At 43.0% G+C, this 26812-nt stretch overlaps 2 protein-coding genes across 2 annotated transcripts in view; both read right to left on the bottom strand.

Moving 5' to 3' along the window:
• The window catches only part of LOC138109774 (gap junction beta-6 protein), a 41019-nt gene extending 21301 nt beyond the window's left edge, over positions 1–19718 (bottom strand). The window contains exons 1-2 of the mRNA XM_069013835.1: positions 19633–19718; positions 16718–16813 (exon numbers count right to left, since the gene is read on the bottom strand). The gene's annotated coding sequence lies outside the window, so the exon portion shown is untranslated. The remainder of the gene's footprint in view (positions 1–16717; positions 16814–19632) is intronic.
• The window catches only part of CRYL1 (crystallin lambda 1), a 58548-nt gene continuing 49841 nt past the window's right edge, over positions 18106–26812 (bottom strand). The window contains exons 7-8 of the mRNA XM_069013809.1: positions 22173–22279; positions 18106–20369 (exon numbers count right to left, since the gene is read on the bottom strand). Of these exons, the coding sequence (XP_068869910.1) occupies positions 20256–20369; positions 22173–22279 (221 nt within the window). The 3' untranslated portion in view covers positions 18106–20255. The remainder of the gene's footprint in view (positions 20370–22172; positions 22280–26812) is intronic.

The raw sequence follows: 26812 nt of genomic DNA, 5'->3' as shown, positions 1-26812 counted from the left end.
CCCGTTCCCGGACTTTCAAGTTGAAAAAGGAGCAGGCTCTCCGAGAGCTTCCACATCTCCCCAGACAACTGGGCCGGGTACCCTCTGTTGTCTCTGTCTTAAGGAGTGCTGGGCTTCCAAAACATGGCAAGGGCTTTTGCCTTACTGGCTGTTTAAAAGAACTAATTCACATTACCTTCCTCCTAACCTCCCTTGCACCTTACCAATGAAATGAGAGAGCAGGTAAGAGCCTGCTTTGAAAGCATTACATTTAACTGTGATGAGGTCCTTGGGACTGAGGCTCCAGGGGATCTCATGGCTCATACCCTCCCAAGTCCTCTTTCTCTGCTCCCACACACCCTGCTGCTTCTTGCTTGGGGTGTGTCACTGCTCTTTGCACCTTCTAGGCCAAGAGCAAGATTTTTTTCCCTGTTCTCACAAGCATTTTGATTATCTAAGCAGTTCAGCAAGCAGTGGCAAAATAATACTGAGTTTCCATGAGTTACTCCAAGTGGATTGTGACTTTGATTTAATGATTTGCAACAATGGAGTGTGAGATTTTGCTATGTCAGCTACTGGATTAGAATCATTCCCAGCACGTGTCCACAGAAGCATCTCAAAAGCAAAATGCTTTAATCACTCCTCACGCAAGCTGAGTAAACCGGACTCTGCAACACGAGCAGAAAGCTAGCAGCATTTTCTTGCTCAAGCACCATTGTCCCCAGCCCCAACACTTGCCTAACTTTTGAAAGAGTTAAGTTATAGAGATGGAGTTACTAAAGAGGGTCTTGACAAACCTCCCCTCTTCCTTTCAGGAGAGAATAACTAAGTTAAACTGCCAGTCCCTGCAGAAAGAGGAAAGAGGAAGAGATCTTTCCAGCTCTCATCCCTCCTGTGGTGATTCTCAGTTGTCATCAATTGAAGCCACTGAGATAATCTCTCCTTTAGTGCCAAGATCCCCAGGTGGGTAGGTCAAGGTAGTCAAGCCAGTTTCGTCAGAATAGTCCCAGTTCAAATCACAGTCATTCTTCAATTTGGTCAGGTACAACTCATACCTCATGGCCTGTATGATATCCTACCTGAAGAAGAAGAAATATATACTTTGCCCCACAGGACATCATTACAGTAATCCCACGGGGTGTCCTCCATCCCCTGAAGTATGTGGGCTACTGTCAGAGGCAGCATGCTGAGATCAGCCAGTGACTATTATCACCTCTCTGGCCTGTCTGCTGAGCCCATTAATATTACCTAAGAGTTTTCATTCAGCCAACACTATAGACTTTCAGTGGCCAGTTAGTGCCTCTCATCTAACTCTTGCTCAGTAGAATGGGATGATGTCTGCTTAGCCAGCATTTCCCATCTGACTCTCCAGTCAGGATTACACCTAGGAACAGCCCATCCCATCAAAAACCAGGCCACAGTTGTTCCTAGGCAACCACGGGTCAACAAGCCAACCAGCTCCCCCTGTCCAGGTGCCTATCCAGCCCTCTCCTCTCTTCCCCAGCATGGCTAGGGAGACATCAGCTGAGTGGGCAGAGGTTGGGCAATCACAGGACAGTCACACCCTCTGCTTTGCCTGGTTTGACGTGATGACGTTATTTTCTGGGGCAGCAGGAAGATCTGTGGAGCACCTCTGGTTCATGAGGGATGCAATCTCCCATTTTTTTCTGCTGCTTTGAGTGCATGTCTGTGTGGTAATCTACAGTGTGGGGATTACTGAGCTGACTCAGGTTGTGGGAAGCCTTCTTGTCCCATGACACCTAAAGGTCCTCGCTGAGTCTATGCTAGACATGTTTAGGTTATGGGAGAACCTCTTTCTTCATCATCCAGCAAACCAGTTTTTCTCTTATGGAAGGACTCTTCCCATTTATCCCAACCTTCTGCCAAGCAATGAATGGACTCCTGCTTAATTTGTCCTGACAGTCATCGCCTTTGTTGTGTGCAATCCTGGCACTCAGAAGTTTGGATGGTTTGGACTGGTTTTTGGATGAGATAACATGGCCTGGCTATGATCTCCTGTGGCTGCAAACCTCCAGCCTCAGGAGTGTCTTCCCACTGTGAGGTCTTCCTGCCTTGCTTTGTAGAGCGAAGAAGGGAGGTCACCCTTTGGAAACTGCCTTTTGTTCTTCCTTCCTTAACCCTGTGCAGCAAAACTGTCGTCCTTCCACCATGGTCAGGATGTCCTGTGGCTGCAGGGAAGGAAAGATTTGCTTCTCAGCCATGAAAACAGATTTGCTTTGGTTGTAGATTATTCTCCACCTAGTTAAAACAGCCAGGAAATTTGTTTTGGACTATGGAGTTCAGCTTCTCTGTACAAGATTTTCAGCCTCTCATCTTGGCTGGGATTGGAGAGATAGGAGAGAGGGGAGAGACCATCAACAGAATGGAAAGTGCCCCTGACATAAAACATGAGACAAAATCCATATGAAAGCCAAGTGAAAGGCAGACACAAAGATACACTCTGCTCTGGTTATCTATGTGGTCTTCTGCCAAGAGGGTAGGAAGACTAGAAAAAAGGGTCGGGCAGGTATGAAATGGGATTGGCAACCATCTACAGCACAACCAAAATGGACACTTAATAATGTGTAGAAGAAGTGACTCAGATTTTGATGCTATCTTTTAATTTAGGATCGATGCCTGTGTAGATTACATGGCGCATTTGCAGGAGGAGTACTCACGGAATATAGATGTTACCAGAGCAGGATAATTATTTCTATTTTGTGCCAAGCCAAAAGCCACATTATAGAAAGGTTTTAAATGCAAGCTTAACAAAATTATTCAAATACAGAAATGAGAACAGGAAGGTTGATCAGTGTGTGAAGGATGATTCACATCTAACTCAGACTGCTTCCTTTTTTATGTGAGTTGCCCTAAATTTAGCAAAGAAAATCCTCTAACAGTAGTTTCAACCTGGGCAGGCAAAGGCTTCAGCTATTGAGAAACCAGTGGTCTCCTGCAGAAAAAAAAGATGTGTAAATAATCCCCACCGGGAATTTTGGAGGGCAAGACTTGCTGACGCTTAGCCACATGCCTGTTCTGGTGTTTCCTCAGTCTCCCTGCAGAAGATGGGGCTACTCAAACCAAGCTCTTTTCTGGGCTGTTTCCCTGTGCTGCAGGGCTGATGCATTGCCCTGAGGTGCTCAGGATATGAGAGAGAGGCAGGGTGCCTATGAAGCCTTTTAGCTCTTCACAACCCTAAACATTTCTGTTTAACTTCCAGAATCACTCTTCCCTCAGGGGAAACTGCTACTTGTTTCTCTTTTTCCTGTGGATGTGAGAGCAGGCCTGTTATTACTGGCACTTCCTTCCCATGGATGCATTTTTCTTGGTTTAAGAGACTCTGAATTTTTAAAAGGGAAACCTGAGACTTTTTTGTTAAATCCTCCTGTATTTTATGTGAGCAGAGGAGTTTTCTGAGTAAGTTTTACATCATCAGGGCCTTGAGCATGAGGGGCTCCTTCTTTATCCAGTACTACATATACAATTCTGCTCTTTCTTCAGCCATGAAATAACCACACCAATGAGAAAATAAAAGTCATTGTCTACCTATAAAACAAGATTAATAGTAAATTAGCAAAACCAGACTACAAGGCAGAGCTAAATACCCACTCTTCCCCTGTTTTTATGAGAGATGAGTCTTGCATGTAAAATCTACATCCCAAATGTAAGCAGGAAGGAGAGCTGCAAGGCACAGATATCCAGAGGGGTTTGGGTTGTCAGGTCCTTCTGTGGTGTTTCCCAGCACAGCCCATTTCCTACCAGGACCATCCTTACTCAGCAGCCTGGGACCCAGCTGATGCAACTGCTTGAGTGTCTCACCTCCAGAAGAGACCCTGCCTTCTTCTGGGGTGTAGAGCCTTGTCTGACACTTTTGGGAAATCACACATCTGCTTGGCTTCCCTGCTCAGTTTCCCAGCCTAACCCCAGAGAATAAGTGTTCCCTGGGACTTTTCCTTGGGGAACCCTGTGGCATAAGGCAGGAGTCTTCAGAAAGAAAACTTTACATGAGCCACTTACGTTTGTGACCTGAATCTGTCCTCTTCCCCCTTTGCAAAGTCAGGGTGATGGTTTCACCTTGGCTATGGCTGGCTGGGGGCTGGTGGTGACACTGAGCTTGTACCTACAGGATTCCAGACTTCTCTGGAGCACTCCGAGTTCTCATCTGCAGCTCTTCTCCTGCAGGTGAAAAGTTTGCACTAATGGAAAGAATAATGGCACACACCAGACATAAACATGCTGAGGAGGGAGCAAAGGAACTTACTGAAAAAAAAACAAACCCTAACAAGTACAGGATACTAATTTTAAGTAGTAATTCACACATTACTTCATGCTTAAGGGCAAAATTCATGCTGCCTAAGATACTTTCTCAAGTCTGCAATGCATGGCATTTGGAACACACCAAGTAGGTATATTTTAACACTTTTCATGTCCACAAAGATGTCTCTGTAACCCATACCACATTAGATATTCAAAAGGCAACAGCATAATATGGGAATACGTTTTAGGGTTGTAAAGGAGATCCCAGAGGAGACCCATTCCTGCTCTCCCTCCCTGAGGGGTCCCGGCTGCCATTACAACCATATTGAGCAAGACGCAGGAGGAGATGTCCATTAACCCCCTAATTAAGTGCTGAGATGGCAGTCACAAGTCAGGGTGTGTCCAGAAGAGCCAGATGAACAACTGCAAAGAGCAGAAATCCCATTTGAATCCCACAGGGCTGTGGACAGTCCCTGTGGTAACAACACTGAGTTTTGATGCAGCTTTCCATTTCTGGAACTTAAAGAAGCCGATGGTAATTAACCAGCAAAATCTGCCATCAGGAGGCAGGAATTTCTGTTTTGGAGCATGGAGGAAACAACCTGAGTGCCCTAACGTCAAGCAGCTGTCAGCAGAGGACAAGGAGACAGGCTTAAGGGCACCTTTGCCACAAGACCACTCATGTTTTATCACAATTCCTTTTCTTTGTTTCCCGAAGTTACGAGCAAAATGTGATTATAAATTCTGCGGCTGTCTGTCCTGCCCAGAGCTATGTACTGCAGGAGACCACAGTGAGGTGTATCCCACCTGATTTGCCTGCCAGGTACAACGATGCTCACATGCAGAGATGGCGATAGATGGTGATGGTCTACTAAGCTGTTGTTTTTAGCATCTTCTCCATAGCCTCCCACCAGGACACCAGGGAGACAAATGACATTTCCAGCCATCCTCAAAGATTTTGGTAGAAGAACAAAGGATCACTGAGCTGCTCTGCCCAAAGTCATGGCCACAGGAGTATCGTTCTCTCATACAAGGACTAAAAGGTCCCAAGGAATGGGTGTTCCTCAGCCCCATAGGTTGCTTTGGCAGGTGAATGGTACTTGGGTTGGTCACCTGCACACAGGTGCTGCAACACCTCTGCTCAGCAATCTGTACCCAGATCTCAGCATCCCCTGTTGATCATAGCCAAGACAGCATCCCATAAGAGGAAACTCTGGGAAAAAATTAGCAGATATACAGAAGAACAGTAAAAATGTAGAAACATTATCCAGGACTGGACTTTCAACATCCCTGGCTCATTACAATCCAAGTTCTCTTGAGGCCTTCACCAACAACCTCTCTCAGCATTAGCAGGAGCTAAATGTGTGGGAAAGAAACAAACCAAACATCTCAAAAATCAAATTACCATGCAAACTAGAAGGCAAAGAATATATTGCATGAGATAAATCTCCCTGTATAGAACTGCCAATGTGCAAAAGTGAAACCAATTCATTTTCTAACAAACATCAGTGCAAATTTCAAACAACATTGAATTTTTACCTTTTCTCCTCCCTTTATTCTTTCTTCCCCATTTTCCCATCTAGATTTCATTTTGGTAAATATTTCTCCCTGTTGCTCAGATAACCGTATCTGATTGCAGAGACTTGAAGCGTAACCGATGATGAAAGACGACCTGAGGGATATCGGAGTGCACACACCACAGGGGTGTGGACATAAACCCCTGAAATATGCTGGCAGTATGACCAGAGTCGTTCTACCTGTAGGTTAAGTCAAGATAAGAACTTGCCTGATGGTTGCACACACAGGATTAGACAAAACCAATCCTTCATGCTTTTTAAAATCCACCAGGACTGTTGACTTGAGATGGGGCTGAGCCTGCAGGTTGGAGGGTGAAAGAGGGGGGTCTATGCCTCGTGTCTTTTGACACAAAATTTGGTAGTGACTCTCTATCCCAACAGTGTACTCCCAGCTGGGAGAGTGGGAGGAGAGGGTTAGCTGACCAGCCAGGACCAGGGGGTTTGCCCCAGGTGGGCTTTTCAGCTCAGGGCTGGCACTGTCACAGCAGATCCTCCTGCACCTGGCTCACAGGCACCTCCACCTCTTCATGGCAGGCTTCAATGTCACCCCACCCAGAGCACAAGGTCCCTGCTGGGTGCTGGGGTGCTGGGTGGTGGCAGTGGGAGTGGTGGCTGCCCCCCAGCAGCAGCCAGCCCTCCTGGGAAGTTACATAAAGGCAGTGGAACACGTCTGCTCGAGGCACAGGCAGTGAGGCATGTGGTGAATGGATGACTAATGGCCCCACACTGGCCTACTTAGAGCCAGGGCAGCTTGGCTACCTACTGCTCTGGTGGGTCCCCACAGTGCTGGCAAGCAGGGGAGAAGGATCACATCTTCCTGGAGTGGAGGGCAGGTGAAAAAAGCCTTCCCTCACTCAGAGATGCTGAGCAGGGTTCTCCCATTCATACGTAAGGAGGGCTTAGGTTTCACACAGGAAAGAAATAACTGGAAAATACTGCTGCAGCATGTGATCCAGCACTTCTTGCACTTCTTCCTCAGCACGTTCATACAGAACCATCTTAAAAATTATTTACAAATACCAAGCAAAGCTGAGGGCTCAACCATGCAATGCTGGTTATGGGTTTGCAGGATTTTACAGGTGTTGGCTAGTGGTAGGTTACCTCTTTGAAAAGCCAGGGCTGCTTGTGTCACCTGGAGAGTATGAAGATCTCTACAAACAGCACAGGCAAGCAGAAGACATCAAATCAAAACTAGCTCCCACAGTGCATTTTTAATCCTGCATATTGTGCATAGTGGAAACAAAAAGTAATCTTAAAGTTGCCAAATGCTCTAATATAAATAGCTAATTAACTATTAACACTATTAACAATAGAACTATTAACAATAGAAAGTGTTCTTGACAATTAAAGTTTGCTTGATTTTTACCCCAGACCTCTGACTGTCAGATGCTGGCAGTACTGGAGCAGTGCCGGGTGAGCGCACTCGCTGTCACATCGCACAGCTCCTCCAGCACAGCCCAGGCAGGGTCTGTCTTGCCCCACCACAGCTGGAGTGTGGACAGGCACTGATGGAGAGCATCTCTCTGTGGATAGCTTGTGAATTTGAGAGGCTCAGGTATCCAGGGGAAGTCCCAGTGGAAAGCTATGGCCATAGACATATTGTTTTCAACACTGAAAAGCTATCTAATGTTTAACCCCTTGGTTCACCTCTCCCTTCGGGTCTGTACCTCTGGCATTAATGCAGCTATTGTTCAGGTGTTTAAACTTTCCTTGCTATCAATCAGCTCAGGAATTGTAAACACACTCTCCATCAGGTGTTAAGATGTCACGGGACAGCTGCTGCGTTTTTTCAGACTTTTAGACTGATTTTTAATGCTGAAATTCCTTATGGTGAGGCTGTTGCTTGGGCTGTGCAGCAGGACAGCAGCAGGCATCTGCTGCCAGCAGTGACACAGAGGAGTGCAGGGCTCGTCTGCCAGAGCAATGGAAAGGGAGCGCTGCTCTACATGGGGCCATGTTTGTGCCACAGCAGTGGATATGCACAGCAAGGGAAGATTTTTTTCCCTACAAACATGGGGCCAGGGCCTTGGCCATAAATTGCAGCTGGCAGGGAACACACAGCTCCTGGCTTAGGAAGAGAGCAGGGAGTGGAGGATGACTCACAGCCCAGCCCAGTCCTCCCTCCCTGCCAGCTACAAGTGCTGGGCAGCAGATTTCAGAGAGGAAGAGAAGGACAAAGCCACTTGTCATCCACTCCTGTGTCCTCCACTGATTCACTCTTTGCTCATCTAGACAGGGCTGAAAATAACAGCATGCAAAAGGAAGGGCAAGAGGTGCAGGCAGCCCAGGTGGGAGGTCTGAGTGTGCCAGAGTTTGCCTGGGATCATCACTGAGCCCAGTGTGGGCCACTCTGGCATGGCAGGAAATCAGTCTGAGGACTGGGAGAAGACAAGCCTCATCTTTACTCCTCTTAAAACAGAACTGAGCATTGATATGGTGTGATTTAATAGAGGCTAAAGATCTTTGAAAGAATTAATTGGAGTGCGGGGTCCTGGTCTGGACATGGTGCTTGCAGACCTGGACAAAGTGAGAAGAATTCAAGGAGCACAAGAATCAAGAGAATTATACACCAAGGGATTCAAAAGGAAAAACATGGCTCATTTAGTCCAAGGAAAGAATATTAGGAATGGAGATGGAAACAATCCTCTAACGCATAAAGCCTTCTTGAGGAGATGATTGTTTTGTACTATCTGTGTAGACAAAGACATGAAGAAATCAGTTTTCCTTCTGCAACAAAGAGTGCTTTGACAACCTACTAGGGAACATTTCCAAGATATAGAAGGTGTGGAGTGTGGGGAGAGGCTGGAGAATCCCTTTCCAAAAAGATTTTTCAGGAGTCCTTAGACAAACCTTGCTGTGATGTTTCCCTGCACTGCACTGAGTGCCTGTGGTGGGGGTCCAGCAGGGCTCCCTGGCAGGGGGGTGGGTGTCTCAGTGCCGAGGGAGAACCCAGCAATCCTGCCAGGTCTCCTCCTGGTTTAAATTTCATCGCCTCAAACGTGGCATTAAGTATTCTTGGCAAGAGTTGTGACTTGGCTTGAACAAGCATTTGATAAGACCCATAAAGCTAAACACAGATTACTGCTCTATAAGAAAGTGTTGAACGGCAAATATGCCCCACTTTCTATGGTCTAAACCATGTTAATTCTCTAAGCACAATTCATAACACATCTGGAGCCAACTATTTCCATTTACTTATAAACAGTGTTAAGTGAGATACTGTTTTAATTTTGCTGAGCCAGACAGAGATAATACCCCCAGGAAACAGTTTAAGTCTGTAAAAAGTAAAAATGGCAGTGTAGGTTGCTAAGTGATAATGATTTGCAAAACATAAATACTTACACAAAGGAAGTGATTAATTCAGGACATTCTTTATATATCACCATTATAATCTTTTCAGCTGCAGCCCATTATGTACCTTTATCTCACAGCATACTCACTTTGTTTTACAACCAATCCTTTTAATCTGCCCGTTTTTTTCAAATTTACATCTTTAATTTACCTAGCCTTTTGCCAGCTGTAGCCATCCTCACTCCATGGAATGACATCCATGGACCCATTACACACAGGATTGGAGACATTTGCACTTGGACACCAAAGAGAGGTTCAAAGAATGGTTCCATGTACCAGTGTCTGTCCACATCTCCGTTGGTTATCATCCATGGAGGAGTCAGTGGTGCAGAGTCCATCTCCTGCAAACATGGCATCTGTCTGTTATTTATTAATTCCTGCTTGACAGCATTTTGCCCTTTGCCTTAGATGAAGACAAGAGATGAGAGGCTGTAAATCTAAGGTGGAAGAACTGATGTTTGCAGAACGATGGAGAGTGTTGTCACTAATTTAAATATGTCTGCTATTTATACTGTCTTACATGCAGTGACCAAGGAACAGCATTCACATCTTCAATGGGAATATCTCTCCCAGTCCCTAAATGCCAAATTGCTGCTCATGGAAATGAGAAGCACTGGAGCTCCTCAGCTCTTTGGCTGCCCTTAGCACTTACCTCAGACGATGGCCTGAAGGTTTGCTAATTCTTGAAAAAACTGCAATCTTGTTGAAACCTTCATTTTGTTTTATGACAGTGCTGTCATTTGAGTGTCTGTATGACATGGTTTACCCTGTAAAGTGTTGCTTCCTGAAGCAGATGCCTCTTGCAAGGAATGAGCAGCCCATGGCATCCCCAGCTCCTTGCCCAGCTGTTGGGCTTGACTGGCTCCTCCTTGCTCACTGCTGCCTTTAAAGTGATGTGAATCCACTGACGGCAACTTTCACCAAGGCTGCCTCCAATACTGACTCCCATCATATCTCTAAGGAAGCATTGAGGTGACCTTCCACAAAATCAGGAAAGAGCAGTAAAACCTGCCAGTCGGTAGCTATTTGCACTCTCCTGGTTTTGCAGACTTTTTTCTGATGTTCCAGTGGCCTTTCCCCACTAGTTTCACATCCATGTCCTGTTTCCCTCTTCTGCTCTCTCATCTGTCACAGCCTCAGTGTTGACAGTGATTTTTCCTTCCCTGGTTATTTCAACACCCCTTTGTCTTGACTTTATTTCCTATTTCCTTCACAACTTCCGCTTTCTGAAAGTTATGGGTATCTGCTCTTGTGATTTCTTCATCACTTTGTGCAATGGGGATGTCTCAGCAGCCCTGGCTTGCTCATATGCTGCCGGAAATTATCGTGCTATGTATTGTTTGTGTAGCTTTACCATGTTTCTGCAATGCCCACCACCACTTTATCTTGGATTGCTTCCTTGAGTATTTGTCTTGTTGTTTACAGTAAGTTTGGGGCTGGATTTTTGTGGGTTTGGGTTTTTTTTTCTTTGTACAATAACCTAAAATGCTCCCAAAATAGCCCTTTGGAAACCCCCTTCTCAGAGCTAGACTCTACTTATTGTGATCAAGTGTCACCCCACCCTTTTCTTCATCTTCCTCTTGGTCTCTTTAGATAAACTAATTTGTGGCTGCATGAGCATTGGGTGTATGCTTATATTAAGCATTAGGCCATGTTGTGTATTTTAATTGTTTCTAATTTGCATGTTTATAGGGATCAAGGATCTCTGATTTGTACTAACTGTATCTGCATCATCTCCAAGAGATGTGTATCAATCCTTTACTAAAAGAACTCAAAGACCTCTGCAACTAAATAACTTGTTTAGTTGCTTAGCTTACACTTAGGAAGACTTTTAAAAAAAATCTAAGCTGTGGATCAAACTCTCTTGATACTTTCAGCTACAGTGAGCTTCGTACAACCTTGTAAAAGCTTGAAAAATATTTTTTAATCTATTTCATAAGCAGTGAGTCCAAGAGAGTAGATAAGTATGTGAAGACAGTCTCCATGCCCACAAAAAGGAACAAAGCTGAAGACCAAGCAAACAGTTAAAATAACTGTCAGCCAAAATCATGGGCATCAGAAGGAGGAGATGTGGAAGTGTGAGCAGCAGGTGATAAATCTGCTTGGCCTATTGCTCTCTTGGGCTGACAGGGGGTCAGATCCCAGTCAAGATTTTTTACTTGCCATGCTCGGGGCTGAGAACATGGCTTGAGTAAGTGACCTCTGCCAAGGTGCCGCCCTCAGATCAGGCTCCTGTGTAGCTTTTGCAGCCGTTCCCTCTGCCACCTCCAATCCTCTTCTCCTGGGAGAGTGCATGACCCAGAGCACTGCTGGCCTCCACTGAGGAAAAAATGGGAATGCAAAGATGCAATTGAGCATTAAGTGGGCAACTGGAAAATGAGGGAAACTGTATGGGACCTCCAAACATGCATGGATTAACAAAAATAAAAATACAGGGTAGTAGGGCAGGAACTGTAAAAAGGTACAAATGCAAAAAAAGAGGGCTGCTAGGACAAGGCACAAAGCAGAAAGAAACAGAGAGGGCCAAGAGCATTGCCCATCTTCCTGGGCAGTGAAGGGAGATGCTGACACAGATCTGAGGATCCCCCAGTGCAGCCTCCCTCTGTCTGGGCTGTGCTCAGGGTGTTGTTCAGCCCTGTGCTATCTGTTGTGCTGTGTATTAGATTATTGCCAAAGGTGAAAATTTACTGTCATAAAATTTTCCCTAATAAATTTGCCTTCATTAAGTCAGCTTATGTTTTAATTGTGGAGACTATACTTTCTCCACCCAGTTACTGAGGTTTTCTCAGGTATGTAAACTGGGGATTTTAGCCAAGGGTGGAATTGTGTGAACTGTAGCTGGTTCCATTCCAAACCAAGAAAAGATTAAAAAAGTAGAAGCATGTATTAGGCATTTTATAATTACTCACAAAAGGAATAAAAAAAGAGGAAGAGCTGTCACAGATTTGCCGTAAGAGCTTTCTCCAGGTAAAATTGTTGGATATGCCACTAAAAAACTCGTGAAAATAATAGTTCAAGTAACAATAATAGTAAGGTCTCCTTGAGAAAACAATGACTGGAAGGACAATATTTGCAAAACAGGCCTGGAAACCAGCAAAAATGTATCCCATTGCTGGGGAATATAAAGAAAGAATATGAAGTGAGAGCTGAAGGGAGTGAGGGCTCAGAAAAGCTACACCAGTGAGCACTGGTACGTCCAACACACATCACCTGTGTGGGGTCTCTGCTTCTCAGGGAGGATGCAAGGAGCTGAAAAGGCAACAGGCAGGAGCCAGGGGTTGGAAGACCTGCCCTGAGTGGCTAAGAAAGGAATATAATGACCCACATTACAGGGACTGTGTTGACCACAAGGGTCCTGCTTCTACTGCCCTGTGCCTTTCAGATCCAAACATAAAATCCCTGTGGTCTAAAAAGGCCTTCTGCCAGTAACTTTGATTTAAGGCTCACAGAGCAGTTGATCACCAATGATCTGAGCAGGCACTGAGCTGACAGATAAATACTGAGTCAGACATAAAATAGGGAGCAGCTTCATCTTGGAACCTATCATGAGATTAAATCAGAGAAGTTAAACATTGCTGTCAACAGAGAGGATTAGGAAAAGGCTTTAGTTTGCACTCCTGCACCTGCAGCACACAGCACTGTCCTGGGAGGAATGTGAGTCAGAGGAGATGCTGCCAATGGGAAGCTGAGCTGTGCCTGGGGATCTGCAATGTGCTGCAGGGGAACAATCAAAACAGGTGCTTAAGACACCAGCCATGATGAAGCAGGGTCCAGATGGCCAGATCCAGAGTTTGGATCCCATCTATTGAGTGAAAATAATCAGTAGTCACCACAGAGAGTTTGCTTGTAGAGGCTGGAGTGGGAGGTTGGTACAACATCTGGATAGCAATTAATTAATTAATTAATTATTCATTTGTAGCTTTGAAATTAAAGATGATCCTCTGAGCATCTGAGAAACATCAGTAATAAAGGGTCATCAGAAGAAACTAATGTGGAAAGAGAGGTGGATGGTGAATGGACATTTCAAAGAAAAGCTGAAAAAAAGGAAAAAGAACAAAGTGCAGAATATAACCATGTGGCTACATGAGCTTGGAAATCATGCAAAGGATCATATATTTAAAAATAAGAGCTGGAAAATACAAGGTTTTGCTTCCCTCAGAGAAACTTCTTGAGGAAATGCACACTAAAAGGATGAGAAGCCACTAGAATAACACTGTTCCAGTGCTACTATTGAAAATAAGCTCACTGAGCATTGCCAAAAGTAAGGAACAGCTGTGATCTTAAAGCTAAACAAACCAGTATTCCCATGGTAGCTGAGATTTATTCTGGTCTTGGTGCTTTCCTGCTATAAACAAGGCGATCATGTGTTTTTCTAGAAGTCTCTCAACATTGCCTTAATTAGGCAGCTTCCAAATTATCTGGTTTTTGTACTACTCATAAATCATGAGCTTGGCCATGTTCAAGCCCTTCTTGTAGGCTCTAGCATCCATCACCTCTACCTTTTAACACGAATTTCAGAACCTTTGACACGACCACCAGAGGAAGGTCCTGCAAAAGAGCCCCATGCTGCTGACAGGTGAATATTTACCTCATGGAAAGTTCTCCAGCTTTCCTCAGACTGAAGTAATGCCATCAGGTGGATGGCAGCTGGTGGTAGCCCACATTAGGGAAAATCGGAAAAGCTGCAGCAGAGATCATGGAAAAGAGCTTGGACCAACACAGCACCAGGGCATATGAGTATCAGCTATTACAGGTAAACTATCTTGGAAGGAAAAAAAAATTATTTTACAGGTGAATAGTCCAAATTTGTTAGCCTGGAAAATGGGTAAATGAGGATGAGCTGTTAACATCCATTTCCAGCTCTGCAGCGGGCTGTGGCTGGCTTCCCATGAGCTGGGCAGACTGACCTATACAGGCAGTACAGCCAAAACCCTTTTGCTACAGAAACAGGGCAGCAAGCCACACTGGAGGCCAGCACAGACTGATCTGGCCTAAGAAATTGACCAAAACCCAGGACTGTAGGCAAGGCTGCCCACATTGCCTATTTACTGACCTGCACCAGCACAGCCAGCAGCAGGGTGTCGGAGCAAAGTCCTTTTGGCAACATTCAAGAAACTCACCGGCAGCTTACAGGAGAGGCGGCTGGAAATTACACTTTCTTTTGCTCTTCATAGTCATGGGGACAGGATTGCCAACAGGGTGGACATGGCAGTAACTACCTGAGGCTACAGTCAGTAGCCACTCTCTGGACAGCTGTCATGGCAAGTTATATGGCAGCACACTCCAGAGGAGTCTGGACTGTAATTTTTGTAAGAAGGACCTTGAAACCAAAAGCTATTTTCAGGTGCAGTAAGCACTGTTCACATAGTGCAACCAATATGCACCTACCTCACTTTTACTGATGATTAAATATGTTTGCATCAATCCCTATCTACTGGTTTTCCTAATAATAAGCTATTAGGACACTCAGATCAGATTAAAGCATAGTATCTGTTTACTACTTAATTAAATCTGATTTTAATTGCAGTAATATAAATAATACCTTCATATTGATTAAAAAAATTTGTATTTTCTATTTTTCTCTGCTGTCATATCCTTAGTTTTAGTTGCTTTTGCTTTGTAAACAACACACTGGAGTAATATGAGATGTCTCTTTCAGCAATTGAAGCTATATTCAGACTTCTGTAATCACCCTTTACTATGCACTGAAACAGATATTCATTGAGGGGAGATGATGTTTGTAGTTAACTTTTCTTTCTAAAGAAGGAAAATCAAAAGCAAACAGAAACATTTCTGGTTTGTAGAAGTACAAAATGTGACTTCGTGCTACTCCATAAACTTCAGTAAAACATGGACAACAGGCACTGCTCATTCCATGAATCACCTGGCTATGCAACTTGCTGTCCCCATGAGCCCATGTGTTTGGAATGGCAAAATTACATCTTTCCATTACTGCATGGCTTTGAAATGTCATTGCTGAGTAGTATCAGGAAATCTGATTTTGTGGTTGCAAGGTGCTCTGGAATGCGCAAAACCACACACTTTTGTGACTGCTGCCTTTGTGTTTTATTGGCAATTCCAGAAATATGTTTTTAACTGCACAGAAATACTTTCTATATTACTCCTAAGGACTTAGTATGCAGATTTCACCCCATTAAGTAGGGCTTAAAAAAAAAAAAACAAACAAGCTCCACATCAACACAGCCTGGAGTAAAACTGACTCATAAACAACAACCTCATTTTTTCAGTAATATCAGAGTCACAGTGAGGACTTTCCAGCCTCATCACTTTCTCCTTGGGCTGCCAGAAAATGCCTCCATTGTATTCCTTAGGAGCATTACCTGTTTAAGCAGACCAAGAATAAGCAACCATGGCTTGATGTGGAAAGTAGGTACCATTACAGTATTGGAAAAATTAGTGCAAGACCTGATGTTAAACACATCGCGAATGGCAAGGAAGGTTTTCCCAATGTTTCAAATTACAGAGCCTTTTTAATGTTTCTATCAGAAAACATCTCCATTGTGATGACACAGAGGTGTTGGACCCTTATGGAGGCCTTGGGCAGTCTCTTAAAACTACACCAGTGTCATCATCTAGGCTTATGCTAAACAGATCAAACATCCCAACTTACAGCTCTTATTGTATAGAATCTTTTAAAAAAAGTAAGTTCAGCACAAAGCTTCCCCATATCCACATGGAACTACGGACTCTTAACTTTTCCATGTTAGACTATATTCTACTCACAGATAAAAGGAAACAAGTTTCTGGATGATTCTGCATCTTACACATCTCTGCTTCTTGTGAAAACAGATGTGAAATCCAAGTACCTGGAAGAAGTCTACCAAGCCATGGGTTAAGATCTCCATTTCACACCCATGTTCAACAGTAAATGCTGTTTTATTCCAAGCATGTCTCCATTTAAATGTTTGGTGAAGAGCAATCCATCCTTGCTAAAGGGACAAAGATCATCAGAGAGAGAAGGGAAAATGCTGAGGGATGTGCAACCCCATGGAGCATTTCTTTGAATATGTTAAGAAAATAAGTTATACTGTTCTGTAGAAAACTAGAACACTACTAGTTTCTTATGACCTCCCATTTATAATAGAAGATGTTTGTGTAGCCTTTCTAGAGAAGAAGGTTTGACCTGAAAAATGAACTGTAACAGATACCAGTCCATGGGTAAGTCCCTGTAAGTGATGTGCTCTAAGCTGCACCCCTGCTTAACTCTGAATAACATGCTGAAGGGAGGAACTCCGTTCTGTTTCTGAAATCACAGAAAAGAACAGAAATAAATCCTTGGCTGTTGGCTTGGTACATACAAAGCCTTACCAAATCAAATGTGGGTTTTTCCCTGGGGTCAGTTTTTGTCTTTCCACTCTGCAATAGCACCCACATGTGCTTGCACACACACTCTCACACTGAAGCTTGAGGGAACAGAGCAGATGAGCAGGCAGCTAGAGCAAACACATTCATTTACACTTGTTTACTCTAACTAGATCCAAATTAACTTGTGAAACACTCCCTTTGGGCCTGGTAGGCTGTTGAAAGCAGACCATTTGGTTTTCCTCCTGACAGTTCCAGTAATTGTAGGTTCCCATCTGCTGGGCTCCTCTTCTCATGGAGAGCTCCTGTCTTCTGTATCTCCATCCCTGCAAGAGCACCACAGTTACAGGTTCTCAAACACCTTTTTGTAACTCCATGCTATGGCAAAGCAATCCTGACATGGCAGCAGATTTCATCTTTAGAGAAACTGAGACTGACAGCGACATTAGTTTGTCCCAAAATGATGTTTTTCTGTTTTTATACAAGCACCACAAGCACTTCTCCTGCTTCCCTAATGAAGCGCAGTTCACTCTGCCTAGAACATGGTATAGATAGGATAACAGTTTAATACCATTCCAATTAGATAATAGAGCAATCAGAAAAATGCTCACATTTTAACTTTCAAACTTAGCATGACTTAACAGAAGAACAGGGAAACAGCTGCAGAATAGGGAAAGTAAATTAATACAGCTGCTTTGCAAGCTGCAAACTACTCCATTACACTCAGAGATTTCAGAAACAGAGGTATTGGACTTCCCTCAGTGAAGCAGGTGAGTATTTCCCTGCATCTCTCCTTCTTCCTATCTCACACATAATAGATGTTTTATTTTTAATGGCATGAAATCAAACGCTTTGGTATGAACACATTGGACACTGCTTCCAATAAGCAGCAGTAACTTACAGTAAAATACATGCAATAAGGAAAACAATAAATACCAAATTGGTGAAACAGAGAAAAACACAGTGCAACAAAGACAGGGCCTTAGAAAATTCTATAGGTGTAACCTGAATAAAAAAATACAGGATTTTAAAATATGCAATTGTGTAAGAAAGAAACCACAAGATAAATTATTTCAATATATCTCATAGTTTACCATAAAATAGTTGCTTGAACATTTAACTACTGCTCATTCTGTTGACAATCAAACAAAATAAATACTTGACTGTGTCTGGAGCAACATTTCTGATACAAAATTATCCAGAACCAAATAAAACTTGGAATCAGGAAAAGCAAGCCAGGAGGGAGCTTAGGAGGTATCTGCTGTAACCTCCTGCTCACAGGAAGTCAACTCTGAGGTCAGACCAGGCTGCTCAGGGCTTTATCCAGTCAGTGAAAACCTCCAGGTTTGGAGACTACACCACCTCTGTGGACAACCTGTGCCTCTGCCTGACTAATCCTCATGGGGCAAAATGTGTCTCCTGGAGGCTGGAACTCCTATGCAAATGTCAGCTAAAATACACTTTGTCAAGAACCTCCCTCCCTCCTCAACTTGTAGCTGTAAACCTGTGTGGGACCTGATGTTCCAAGGTGAGATCTGCTGTAACCCTGTGGAGCAGCTGCTCACTGTACAGAAGTGCTGTCTCTAAAGCATCAATCACACTGGAGCACACAAGTTAATACCTTCCTCATTAAAATATTTTATTAATAAGTAAATAATAAAGATGGCAGCAAATATTTCATGACATGATCAAGTTTTAAAAAATCTCAGAGTAAACAGAAGCACTGCAAGCTAATTAGTTATGACAATGTCATATGCCCTCAAGAAAAACAGGTCAAATCTTGAAAATAATCAGAACTTTCTTCAGCCTTGTCTGAAATGCAAAACCACACACAAAATGAGGAAATCAACCTCATAATTAATTTACTATTGCTTAGTAAGGCCTCAGGAGTGAGGACTGACCTCTCCAGATATCTAAATGCAGGTTGAACCAGTCACTGTGGCAATAAAAAAACAAGAGAAGAAACCTGACAATTTTAAGTCTATATTGGGATAAAATAATTTGAGCTTACAAATTTTCTGTTCTCTCCACTGATTTTAAAGAAGCACAGGACAACCTCTCCACTGTGCCTCCCATCCTATGTTTTACATCCAGAGATGTGTTCTTGGCCCACCACTTGTGTCAAACAATACAAATTATCTTATGTCTCTTTTACTGTGAGCTAAGCACAAATAAGAGGCTTTGGTATGTTCATGCAGACAGTTCTGCTAAGCTCAAAATGTTAACTAGTAAAGTTACAGCTTTACTAAACAACAGTTTGTTTGTGTACTGCATCCTCTATAAAAAAACCCATGAGAATTAGCAGAATGACAGCTTAAAACTTCTGCATCTGTACTGTGAAGTTACATGACCAGCTAGCACTGGTCAATTCAGAGCTGCATAACTCAAGCAGGGTGGGTATGTTGCACTGTTCAAGTTATTCCTACTATCTGCATTAATAATAATGCCTCAAGGTTCCAGGTAAGATCAAAGTCCAACCATATTACAGAATACAGATGTTCATAATAACACTTTGCAGTGGACCAAAACATGCCACTGCAGCACCTGAGGTTGATCCTACTTCCAGGTGTATCCTGCGTTCTTCTATGTGGAGATGTTGTATCTCCCGAGGAAAGGGCAGCAGTTAAGCATAAATGCTACATCTAAGCCACTGCATCTTTCCCTTTGTAGGGGACCAAAAGAGCAGATCATGGAATCATCAAATGGCTTGGGTTGGAAGGGACCTTAAAAATCATCTAGTTCCAACTCAGATATCTGGGTTCCTTCAGGTACAATTGTTACAGCCACTACAGCTGAGTCTTAAAGAAGCAGATCTTGCTTCAGTTAATGTATAAAACAGACACAGCACCAGACAGGTGAACTGGTTTCCCAAGATCATTCAGAAGGTCGTGGAGAAAGCCCAGACAGATGCACTACACCATACTGTCTCCCAAACCAGCTACTGAATCAAGATCTCTTATTTCTCACAGACAAGTCATAAAATCAGGTGTGTACTTAAGCAGCAATGCCAACAACCAGCATCAAACATCAGTGAGCAAAGCCATCACCTATCAAGTGCATGGTCTTGAAGACCAAGTAGGTCTCTGGTAAGTCTTACAGAACCAGGGGGAGGGGATGAAGGGGGAATTCTTCTCTATTTACTCACATTTAGATCACCATACAGGTACAGAAGTGCCACGGGGAGAGAAAGGAGGAGCAGTTCTTTCCCCTACATTGTGAAACAATAACAGAAACGAACTGAAGTGACCCTTAACTGCTGCTGAGGTCTCAGCTCACTGGCCAGGGAATTCACGCTTTGCTCAATACAACCTTCTCCTATCTGCAGTCACTGCTTTACAAATTAACCTCACTGTCACAGTGACTGGCGGGGGAGGGCTTATTTTCTCCAGTGACAAACAGCTGATGTTTGCCTGTTTCAGATCCCTGCATTAGCAAATATTGTTCAAGTGCTGAATTCCTAAGCAAGCTGAAAAATGCATTATTTAAAACATGATTGTGTTCTGGCATTGCACAATATTAACGCTGCTAAAGCTACTTAATGCTTACACATTTAATGCATTTATATAGTAATTTGATAAATTTTAACAGAACTTTTTAATAACTGTTTCTAGTTATTAATGAATTTGGCAAATTTGGACCAAATGTTTCATTGGTCTCCATGTATCATTAGTTCCCCCCCCCCCGTCTCCTCTTCTGCATGACCAAAATTCCTGCTTTTTGATGAAGATCTGCTCTTCATTTGGTCTCTCCTGTTAGACAACGTGCACCTCAGTCAGATTTCATTTGTGTTTTCAGTTTGGCAAGACCAGTGAGACATTCATCTCTCCATTTTCTCCTGGCATCCAGGACTTTTGGAACAACTGGAATTTTTTCAGACAGTGCCTGGAAGAGAAAATTTAAGATGATTAAATTTCACGTTCTGAGTGAAAAGTTTTTCACCAGCATTGTTTTTCTGCTTTCCCTGTGTCAGACCAAGTCACCATCCACACAAACTATAATGCAGGCTATCACAAGAAAGAGGTCACTAATTATTTATGAGTGACTGGAAAGGAGCCAACCTGTATGGGAAGAAAAATGCTCCTACTTGGATAATGGTATCCTGAATGTGGCAATGAAGATGACTACAGAAACAACAAAGCATCAGCCTCTCATTTTGCTCCAAACAGCCACTGTCTAGTCTCTTTAATGATAATCTTTTATTAAATAGAAAAGAGGCAACCTGGCAATTTATGTTTCTGAAAATGTGTTCTGAACCAGATTCCTCTGTGTAGTTCACCATAAATGCAGTGAAGGATATAATGTTTATAGCATTTTATATATAAAATATAACATTTTAAGAATACCAGTTATAATAAAAATTACAGGGGAAGACACATAGCAAACTCAGGGAAAAAAAGTATTTCTGAGTGCACAATCAAAGTTGTCTTAGAAGTGCCAAAGACAAAAAAGTTGTTTTGAGAGTGCAGATAGAGACCACAAGGTCATCTTTGCCAAAATAGTAGCTGAGGTCTTAGGCTTAAAAGGCAAGTGTCGAGAAAGTGGGTAAAACCTGGACCTGCTACCAATGACTGGCAAGCTGCAGTCACTCCAGAAAAAAATCAGAGGGAGGGATGGAGGAGAAAGATAAGAAATGTTTAATGATTTACTCTAACAGAGGATCCCTGCAAGCCCATCTTTGGCACTGAAGGTAATAAAGAGACAGAGAAACAGATGGTGAAGTGGAATCCAGCCTTCTATAAAGAAAGCCAAACTGTTTCATACCAATTAAAAGCTTCTGATTGTGAATGACTCCAAAATTATTACTGATTGTTATTATAAGCAGTCTATGTTGTTTAAGCATAAAAGAATCTCTTTCCTCAAATTGCATTAACATAAATAGGAACACAAAATGCTATCTTCCAGACAGACTGCCTCCATATTTGGAATTACTCTCTGACAGCTGATCAGAAATTATTCAACCCCTAACATTCTTTAGTGAATCATTAAAAAAGGCAGCTTTGAAAAGGGAGAGGTAGGAAATTACAACACTTCAGTTGATTCCTATGGTCCTTCAAAATTACTACATAGTGAGTGTAAAGAAACTGTGGGCTTAGAAATGTTAATAAACAAACTAGATCCCAATCCAGAACAGCACTTAAACACATTTTATCTTTAAATGTGCAAGGAACCTTACCAGACTGCTCACATGCTTATCTTAAACATGTATTTGTACACATTACAAACTGGAACTCTGGTTTGTAAAGTATAAAAAGAACACCCTGAAGGAAAAAAGCTATGGGTTTGTGCAGGAAGATGGAGTAGGAGGAAGACACAGGATGAATATTCATGCAGGAAAGGAGGCTGAGTATAATACTATAAGAGAACACAGGAGAGAAGTGGTAAGGAATAGTATGAAGGATTTAAAGCCAACAACTCACAGCTGTTAGCAGCTGACTCCTCTGACTAGTAATAATATTACTGGTAATAATGTGACTGCTAGGTCACTTTCCCATGGTGTATGTCCAAGTGCTTTCAAAAGGGACTCACATGCACGCTGTACTGACCTTTTTCCTCAAAGCACACATTCACATAATAAATACAGGCTACAGATACCCCCAGCAGTAAACTGAAATAGTTCAAATGTTAAAATAAAAACTAATGTTCTTTGTTCTGAATGTCACTGTTTTTTATCAACTTGGTATTTACCTGATTGACTTTCTGCACAGTTTCACCTGAAAATTCTGGAACTGGCCCAAAGGTGTTCAGAACAAGTCTCATTCCTTCAGCATATCTTTCACAATAATTTGAAACACCTGAAAATAAGAGTGAAAAGTTACATTTCAATAGAAATTCCTGGTTAAGGTCAGTAAGGATGCCTGTGCTTAGGCTGTAAAGAAGAAATTCCAAAACACCACCTAGGCATATAGGAATGGTGTCAGGAAATCCAAAGATCAGCTCCAGTTGAAACTTCCAAGGATGTCACGGGCAACAGGAAGGACTTCTACTGTTAGTAACAGCCCCTGCTGTTACTAGCATGCCCTTGCGGGTCTGCTTTCTACTGCATTTTAAACATCAGGTCAGTCAATGCACCAATGTCATCACAAGAGCTTCAGATGACTGAAGGCAAATATTGCACCCAACTTCAAAAAAGGTCAAAAAAAAATCTGGGATACTACAGGCCAACCAATTTCTCTTCTGTCCCTGAGAAAATTAAGGAGCAAGTCCTCTTGAAAGACATTCCTGGACACAGGAATAAGGAAGTGATTGTGACAGTCAGCATGTAGTCTCCGATGGGTACATCATGGTGTAAATCGTCTAACTGACCTTGTTGCCTTCTATGATTAAATAATTGTTTGTGAAAAATAGGAAAGTAGTGGATATCATTTACCTCAACTTTAGAAAGGAATTTGACATGGTCTTTCATTATATTCTTGTATCAAAGCTAGGACATTAGGGTCTGTCTGCTTGGACAACTAGATGGACAAAAAAATGGGTTGGACAAGTAGGCTCAGAGGCAGTGGTTAATGGATTGCACTCCACCTGGAGGCCAGTAAAAATGGAGTATTGCAGGAATCTGTCCTGAGATCTGTACTGCTTAGCAAAATATGCTCATAAAGTTTGTGAATGGTATCAAATTGGGTAAGAGTGGGAGCTAGAGTAGTATGGACCAGCTGATAACATTGAAGGGCAAGACTGCCCTTAGAAAGGCTGGAGGAATGAGCCAATATAAAACTTTAACAAGGACATATGCAAGATCTTGCACCTCAGAAGGAAGAGCTCCTTGCAACAACACAGCCTTGTGAACTCCAAGAACTCCTGGTAGTGGCAGGCAGAAAGCTGCACATGAACCAGCAGTGCGCCCTGACAGCAAAGAGGGCCAACAACAGCCTGGGCTGTGTTAACAGATTGAAGTTAATTAACAGTAGACTGAAGGAAGTAATTAATATGCTTTACTCAGCACTCATGAGACTGTGTCCAGAATACTGCATTCAGTTTGAGACTCCCCAGTATAAGAAATCACTGACAAAACAGAGCAGAGGCCACCAAAACCATGGGGCCTGGAGCACTTGTCCTGTGGGGAGAGGTTGGGGGAGCTGGGTTTGTTCAGCCTGGAGGAGAGATGACTTTGGGGAAACCTACCAGCAGCTCCCCAGTGCTGCTGCAGTGCCTGTGAGGAGGTCAGTGAGCAGCACACAGAGACAGGCTCCTTATGGTTGTTGCACAGCATAAGGACAAGGAATGACAGGTGTGGATACAATATTGCTGTTAGGAAGAATTTTCTTGCTTCTTTCTAAGCCCGTGGGATACTTTTCTCTCTCACAAAGAGATTAGCAGAAGTCCTATAAACTATGAACACCTGCGACCTTGTAGAACTCTGTTTATGGTACAATAGAAAAATATTTTGACAATGGATGTTTAGGATTTTAGCCAATCACCCCAAGGGGTGGCTGATCCTTTGTCCATTTAGACTATGAAGAAAAAAGTCTATAAGAGAGTTTGTAAAATAATTAAATAAATCAATCTTGCTGCACAATTCCTGCCTGCTGGATCCTCTCTCATCTCCTCCCTATGGCTGCAGGATACAGTAATAGACAGGCACAATTTAAAATTAGGGGTTCAGACTGGACACTCCTCAAGCACTGGCACAGGTTGCCCACAGAGGTTGTGCAGTCTCCGTCTCCTGGGTTTTTCAAGACTGGATGAAACCCTGCAAGCTTGCTCTGACCTCAGGACCTGCTGTGAAGATGTTAAACAGATGGCCAGAAAACGACCCAGTTTCCATCAGCTCCAATAGGAATCTCAAAAAAAATTATTGTTGAGGCACTAGAGAGGAACTGAAATCATACATGGACCAAAAAGAGAAATTAGTCACTTAGCCAGACATATAAATCTAGTAGACTTTTTAGTGCTATCAGCTACCACATAATCAAGAAAGAATAAGGCAGCCTTTCCCAATCAGGACATCAGGAACTGCACCACAACAGTAAATGAGCAATGCTTGTCTGGCAGTAAGCAAGCTGACACTGGTAAGAATCACAGAGTCACAGATCAGCCAGGTTGGAAAAGACTTTGAGATCATCAAGTCCAACCTATCACACCTATGTGAATATCCTGATGATCACCCCAGATCTGAGAAGTTCTGGATATCCACTAAAGGCTTCTGAGAACCATAGAGACTGAAGAATTTGCATCCTTAGTTCTATTTTTATTAGCTAGTTATCAAAGCAAAGAGGAGAAACATGCAAAAGACAAAGGCAAGCAGTTACAGTCACTAACTCTTTCATGAAGACTCAGGACATTGGACAGACTGAGAAATATGAACAGGAACTGCTCATGGTCCTATCAAACCACAAAATGCAGGAAATATAAGTGGGTAGGCCTGACTAGCACACAAAAGAATGCAAATCAGGTCAAGAGTCATTAAGTGATCTCTTTCCTCAACAGTTTCCTGGAATGCAATACTGTATGATATCAGTATCTTAGAAATCACACCTGTCTAACCCTAAAAGGGTTGATGTTGGAATGAATGAATGGAAACCTCTGACTACTGCCAACTGTGTGTCATAAACTACAACACTTAGACTGCTCAAGATGCCTGAAATCGCTGAAGTACAGCGTCTCTGAAAGGCCTCTGAGGTCAGTAGGAGGATGGAGAACACTTGTTTCTGGGCCAAAGAAGAACTTTCAAAGGACAAAGCCTCAAGGAAGTATTAAATTTCCGTCAGCATTCTGAAGTCATGATGACCATCAGATAAACATCTGGAAGGACAGAACAGGAGAACATGTCCATTGCCTAAGAGCAACGTGGGGAGATTTGAGAGTATTCAACTCTCTTAAAAATGGACTAGAAACATTCTCCAGCATCTGAAGGAAGGAGAAGACTCAGAAAAACAGCAGCCTTGTTAAGTAGCTTGAACCTATATTTGGTGCCAAGAGTGTGACAATCAGCATTCAGTTACTCTGTTTCCTTGTGTTATCTACCCATGGAGTATATGTGCTTCTAGGATACAATCTGGCATGTTCCGGCCTTCCCCAACACAAGAAGGAATGCCAGCTAGTCATACAGGCATATCGGTTTTTAATTATACAGAAAATTAGTATTTTGCTCAATTTTCTTGACTGATACCCAGCCAGAAACCTCCAGATTGCCTAGTGGGCTTCAAAACATCCCTGGCAGGAAGTGAGATTCAGGAAGAGAAGCATTCCTGTGGGATGTGGAACAGGCTGTGATATCATCCTATCTCTTCACTGGGGGAAGAAGCAGAGACCACCATCCACTTCCATAAGCACTCTGGAAAGGAGCACTGGTTATAAGGGTTTTCTGACCATACCCTGCCATTAGCATAAGTGCTTACCTATTACATTTTAACAGCTGGGCTCAAAGACTTTGGCACCTGAAGCCAACCCAGACTGACCCACAGGAGATATGTGATCCACGTGAGCAATCGTGGGAACCCAAGACAATGCTGGACAAGATTCATGCACCAGCCACAAGACAAAGATAGTTACGTTTCAACTTGCTCATGTGAGCGTTGTCTTCTAACAGTGAGGAGTCTGAGCAAAAATGTTCTCGCATCGTGCAATATCATAGAATGTTCCCAGATGCAGAAGTAGAAATGACTGAGGCTGAAGAGTGCAGATCTCTGTTGGGTACAGCTTGCTAACCCACAGCTTATAGCAGCAGCTGTTGCCAGCTGGACAATGACAAAAAAATGGCAACTTTTAGAATATGGCAACTTAGTAGAATATGAAAATGGCAACTTAGTAGAATATGGCAATTCAAGCAAATCCCCATGAGCAACTGGCAACAGAAGGAATGGTAAACTGAGTAGTGTCAGTTATCAGTTAGTCTGGTGTTTACCCAGCTGACACAGGTCTATGACACTTAGACTAAATAGTTTGGATTTGGTACTTTTCCAAAAGTCAACGGGAACCTTTCAAACATCTGGCAAGCTTATGCAATAATACCCTAGATCTGAGTAGTTTTGATTGTGGTAGTCAGGAGAACGTAGAAGACTGTACACCAGAAATCTTTTTCACAAGCCCCAAGCTGAAGAGATAGCATTAGTATCTTGGGAAAGCTGAATGCTTAGATATGGTTGAACCATTTACCTGCTGAATACGAACTCCCAAGCTGACATGGCCTTTAAAGCTCACTCAGCCAGCTAGACCTGGAAATCAAGCTCCTACTGGCAGTTCACCTACTGCTTGAATGAATCAGAACAATTTTGGGGTGGGTGTATGTGAGGGTATACTTACAGCTTTTACCAGCTAGGCTAGTAGTTTAATGCCTTAGAAAGCCTCAGGCAGCCGAGAGGGCTAGCACAGGCAATCCAGCATTTCAG

The sequence above is a fragment of the Aphelocoma coerulescens genome, chromosome 1 (genome assembly GCF_041296385.1).
Source record: "Aphelocoma coerulescens isolate FSJ_1873_10779 chromosome 1, UR_Acoe_1.0, whole genome shotgun sequence".
NCBI classification, from domain to species: Eukaryota; Metazoa; Chordata; class Aves; order Passeriformes; family Corvidae; genus Aphelocoma; species Aphelocoma coerulescens.
This window is presented reverse-complemented; position numbering and strand designations above follow the sequence as displayed.